This window comes from Mus pahari, chromosome 6 (assembly GCF_900095145.1).
Source record: "Mus pahari chromosome 6, PAHARI_EIJ_v1.1, whole genome shotgun sequence".
NCBI classification, from domain to species: domain Eukaryota; kingdom Metazoa; phylum Chordata; class Mammalia; order Rodentia; family Muridae; genus Mus; species Mus pahari.
In genome coordinates, this window is record NC_034595.1 from 52,857,535 (window position 1) to 52,862,716 (window position 5,182).

Below are 5,182 nucleotides of genomic sequence, written 5' to 3' on the forward strand. Positions count from 1 at the left end.
GTAGCCATAGTAGGATGAGCTTTTATGTGGCTTTCCTACAGATACTAGATATGGAAGGGATACAAGTCAAGAGCAACTGGATGGAGGGAAGCAGGGCATGTTTCCAGATGCAGCTCATGCAGTACACTTGCCTGCCTGGTGTGAGGTGCTATGATGGAGCTGACATTAGACAAGTGGGATCCAAGCTGACTCCATGTTGGTTCCTGTTTTACACTATGAAACTTCACCTTTTTTCCCTCACAGAAGAAGGAAGCTTCAAGTCCTGGACCTGAGAGAAGTGGACCAGGATTTCTGGGATGTATGGGCTGGAAAAAAGGATGGAGTCCACTCAGCAAAGAAAGGGAGAAAGAAGCAAGTTTCAAAGCACGTTCCTAAATATGCACTGAGGAGGCGTTTGAAGGTGGTCACTGACCTGGGCCTCTGCTTCTCTCTGAACGAACACCAAACATGCCTTCTACAATGGGCCAAGCAGAGAAAAGAGTCTTTGAGGCTATGCTGTCTGAAGATGAAGATTTTTGCCTTCCCAGTGGAGATTGTTAAAGAGATCTTCACCATTTTTCAGCCAAACTATATTGAGGAATTGGAAATATACACAAATCAGGTCCTATCCTTTCTAGGTTGCTTTGCCCCTTGCTTTGGCCAGATGAGAAGTCTTCTCAGATTCCATCTATGTCAAATGTACTTGATCTCAGGTAATGGTGTGATTAGATTTGCAGAGGTAAAAAAATGCGCTGCCAAATTCCTTTCTCAATTCTCCAAACTCAAGTGTCTCCAGCATCTCGCCATGAATGGTGACTACTTTTCCAGTGACCACTTGAAACAGTTGTTCAGGTAAGGAAAGATGGGGACCTGTTTCTGCTATGGCAACAAACCTTTTCCTTTACTTCAAGCACTAATGGGAATCTAAGGCGTGCCAGTCATAGAGTAGGTTACAATGATGGACTTATTACACTATCAAAGTGTAAATGGTTTCCTTCTTAATTGAGTTCCCTTGATTCAATCCCCACTCTTTTTAATAGAGTCTGAACTGGGGTAGGGAATATTGAGAGAGCTGCCTTGCAAGCATGTCCATTGTCTGAGTCAGATGCATTAAATGTGCTTTGCATATTCCTCTTTCCGGTTCAGGAATAGCTGATGCAAGGAAGCAGGACAGAGCAGAGGGCCCTGGTAAGGGGAGGCTCCACACCTGCCCTCTACAAAGAGAGATAGGAACAGGGACCAGTTTGTTCCTCTATTGGAGTCAGTCAGCCTCTATTTCTCCCTAAAGGAAAAGATGATTTGAACAAAAGTTGGGACTAAGTAGATGGGAAATCTGTGACACTGGGGTAGGGGTCATTAGTGTCAAGGGTGAAACTCTGCAATCATAAAGAAAGATAGTGGAGACAGCAGGAGCATGGATAAACTCTGCAGGACACAGGCCGAGATGTTGCCAGAACATTTCTATGCTAGATCTTTCTAGATATGTTCTCCTGGCATGATGGGGCAAGCTCTAGTTCTCTGACAGAGTAAGGAAGGAGAGTTGCAGACCTGTGGATTGAGCCCATCCCACCTGATTGTAATATACCTCAGTGGACAATGCTATGGGCAGACACCAACATGCTGTATCCCCATGGTGGACCTTCAACATAAGCATAGATTGACTCTACATAGGTAGCTTCTCTGTGTTAGTGTCAATCTTACTAGTGTCCTTCAGCACCATGAGCCAGAAACCATTTCTTGTTCTTTTTCTAGATGCCTGAAGACCCCCTTGGAGTCCTTGTCTGTGAATCTCTGCCAACTCTCAAAGTCAGACTTGAAGCACATGTCAGACTGTCAGAGGCTCTATCAATTGAAACACCTGCACTTCCGTGGTGTAGAGTTTTCCAAATCGGGCTTCGAGAGTCTCCGAATTCTCCTAGAGAATGTATCTGAAACTCTGAAGACCCTGAAGTTTGAGCACTGCAGGATGAAGGACTCTCAGCTCAAAGTCGTCTTGCCTGCCCTGAGCCACTGCTCCCAGCTCACCAGGGTCAATTTCTATGGCAATGACTTCTCCAGTCCTGTACTAAAGGACCTTCTACGATGCATGGCCAATCTAAGCAAGTTGCATGTAGAACAGTACCCGGCCTCTCTAGAGTGCTACGATCACCGTCGTCATGTTGTGGTAGAGCAATTTGCCCAACTGTGTCCTGACCTCATGGATATAGTTATAGCCAAACGGCAGCCCAAGACAATCATCTTTGCTACAGAGAGCTGCCCTCGTTGTTTGAAGTGCTGCATCTATGACAGGAAGACCAGCCTTTGTCTTTGTTGGCAGTAAGGAGGAGTTGGATTCTGGATGCTGGGAAATGAAACCTGATCACCTTCCGGGTCAATTCAGTCACAGAAAGGTAGAGACAAAATAAGCAGGGTTGTCATGCCTCAGACCCACTGGGGATTCCTAGTCTCCATGTGCTGACAGTATTCTAGTATTATTATTATTATTATTATTATTATTATTATATTTATTTCAAATAAGGAAAGATCACTATGATAAAAACTTCAAGTCTCTGAAGGAAGAAATCGAAGAAGCTCTCAGAAGATGGAAAGATCTCCCAAGCTCATGGATTGGCAAGATTAATATAGTCAAAATGGTTATCTTGCCGAAAGCAATCTACAGATTCAATGCAATCCCCATCAAAATTTCAACTCAATTCTTCACAGAGTTAGAACAGGCAATTTGCAAATTCATCTAGAATAACAAACAAACAAACAAAAAAACTAGGATAGCAAAAACTATTCTCAACAAGAAAAGAACCTGTGGTGGAATCACCATCCCTGACCTCAAGCTGTACTACAGAGCAATTGTGATAAAAAAAAAAAAAACAAAAAAACAAAAAAAAACCCAAAAAAACAAAAAACAAAAAAACTGTATGGTACTGGTACAGTGACAAACAGGTAGATCAATGGAATAGAATCGAAGACCCAGAAATGAACCCACACACCTATGGTCACTTGATCTTTGACAAAGGAGATAAAACCATCCAGTGGAAAGAAGATAGCATTTTCAACCACTGGTGCTGGCTCAACTGGTGGTTAGCATATAGAAGAATGAGAATTGATCCATTCTTATCTTCTTGTACAAAGCTCAAGTCTAAGTGGATCAAGGAACTCCACATAAAACCAGAGACACTGAAGCTTATAGAGGAGAAAGTGGGGAAGAGCCTTGTAAATATGGGCACAGGGGAAAAATTCATGAACAGAANAGCAATGGCTTGTGCTGTAAGATCAAGAATTAACAAATGGGGCCTCATAAAATTGCAAAGATTCTGTAAGGCAAAGGACACTGTCAATAAGACAAAATGGCAACCAACAGATTGTTGTTCTATATCCTTAATCATCAGGGAAATGCAAATCAAAACAACCCTGAGAGTCCACCTCACACCAGTCAGAATGGCTAAGATCAAAAACTCAGGTGACAGCAGATGCTGGTGAGGATGTGTAGAAAGATGAACACTCCTCCATTGCTGGTGGGACTACAAGCTGGTACAACCACTCTGGAAATCAGTTTGGCGGTTCCTCAGAAAATTCGACATAGTTTTACCAGAAGATCCAGCAATACCACTCCTGGGTATACCCAGAAGATGTTCCATCTTGTAATAAGGACACATGCTCCACTATGTTCATAGCAGCCTTATTTATTGTAGCCAGAAGCTGGAAAGAACCCAGATGTCCCTCAATAGAGGAATGGATACAGAAAATGTGGTACATTTACACAATGGACTACTACTCAGTTATTAAAAACAATGAATTCGTGAAATTCTTAGACAAATGGATGGATCTAGTGGTTATCATCCTAAGTGTGGTAAACCAATCACAAAAGAACACACATGATATGCACTCAGTGATAAGTGGATATTAGCCCAGAAGCTCAGAATACCCAAGATATAATTTACAAAATACATGAAACTCAAGAAGGAAGACCAAAGTGTGGAACAAAATATCCCTGGAAGGAGTTAATGAGACAAAGTTTAGAGCAGAGACTGAAGGCATGACCATCCAGAAACTGCCCCACCTGGGTATCCATCCCATAAACCACCACCAAACCTGGACACTATTGCAGATGCCAACAATAGCTTGCTGACAGGAGACTGATATAGCTGTCTCCTGAGATGCTGTGCCAGTGCCTGACTAACATAGAAGTTGATGCTCACAGTCATCTATTAGTCAGAGCACAGGGTTCCCACTGAAGAAGGTAGAGAGCTGAAGGGGTTTGCAGCCACCTAGGAGGAATAACAATATGAACTAACCTGTAACCATAGAGCTCCCTGGGACCAAACCACCAATCAAAGAAAACACACGGAGAGACTCATGGCTCTAACTGCATATGCAGCTGAGGATGGCCTAGTTGGTCATCAATGTGAGGAGAGGCCCTTGGTCCTGTGAAGGTTCTATGTCCCAGTATAGGGGAATGCCTGGGCCAGGAAGTGGGAGTGGGTGGGTTGGGGAGCAGTGAGAGGGGGGAGAAGATAAGGGATTTTTGGAGGGTAAACTAGTAAAGGGGATAACATTTGAAATGTAAATAAAAAAATATCTAATTAAAAAATTGCTGGGGCCTTTTCTCTTTTGTGTAGATGCCTCTTGTCAAACTAGGGGGAAATTTGAGTAACAAACTCCTATTGAACCAGGAGAAGAGAATTATGTTGCAAGAAGTAAAAAATGTGCATACACAAATAAGTATAAGCTCACATAAATTCATATACAGACTCAGGTAGTACATTTATACATTTCCATTCAAGCCAGTTGCATCCAGTTTACATATATGTTCATAATTACATACTTATACACACACATCCATACTTACATATGTATATGGATTAAAAGACCAAGTGCCAGTGCAGAAAGTATTCATTTATTCTGGATAAAAAAAAATGAGCCTCAATCATTATTACATAGAGAAATAAAAAAAAAACCTTCTACTTTTTATTGCTAAATGAATTAAACCTAAGTTTGTAAGAAGAAAGGTTTGTTTTCTTTAATAAACTTAAGCCTGCCTTTCTATTAAGAAAAGACCTGTTCTGTCCCGTGGTAAGTTCTGTTCCTTCTGCTGTCTCTGAAGCTTCTTTTTCCCTCTTTCCTTCTGCATTCTGCGTTCTTAGTTTTTAAAGTTGATTTATAATTTTAAGTTATTCCACTTATTTTCTCCTCCTCCTCCTCTTTCTCC

At 41.8% G+C, this 5,182-nt stretch overlaps 1 protein-coding gene across 1 annotated transcript in view; it reads left to right on the forward strand.

The window, feature by feature from the left end:
* The window catches only part of LOC110323821 (PRAME family member 8-like), a 2,873-nt gene extending 574 nt beyond the window's left edge, over positions 1-2,299 (forward strand). Inside the window, exons 2-4 of the mRNA XM_021201190.1 lie at positions 5-121; positions 244-831; positions 1,732-2,299. Of these exons, the coding sequence (XP_021056849.1) occupies positions 5-121; positions 244-831; positions 1,732-2,299 (1,273 nt within the window). The remainder of the gene's footprint in view (positions 1-4; positions 122-243; positions 832-1,731) is intronic.
* Positions 2,300-5,182: the final 2,883 nt, after the last annotated feature.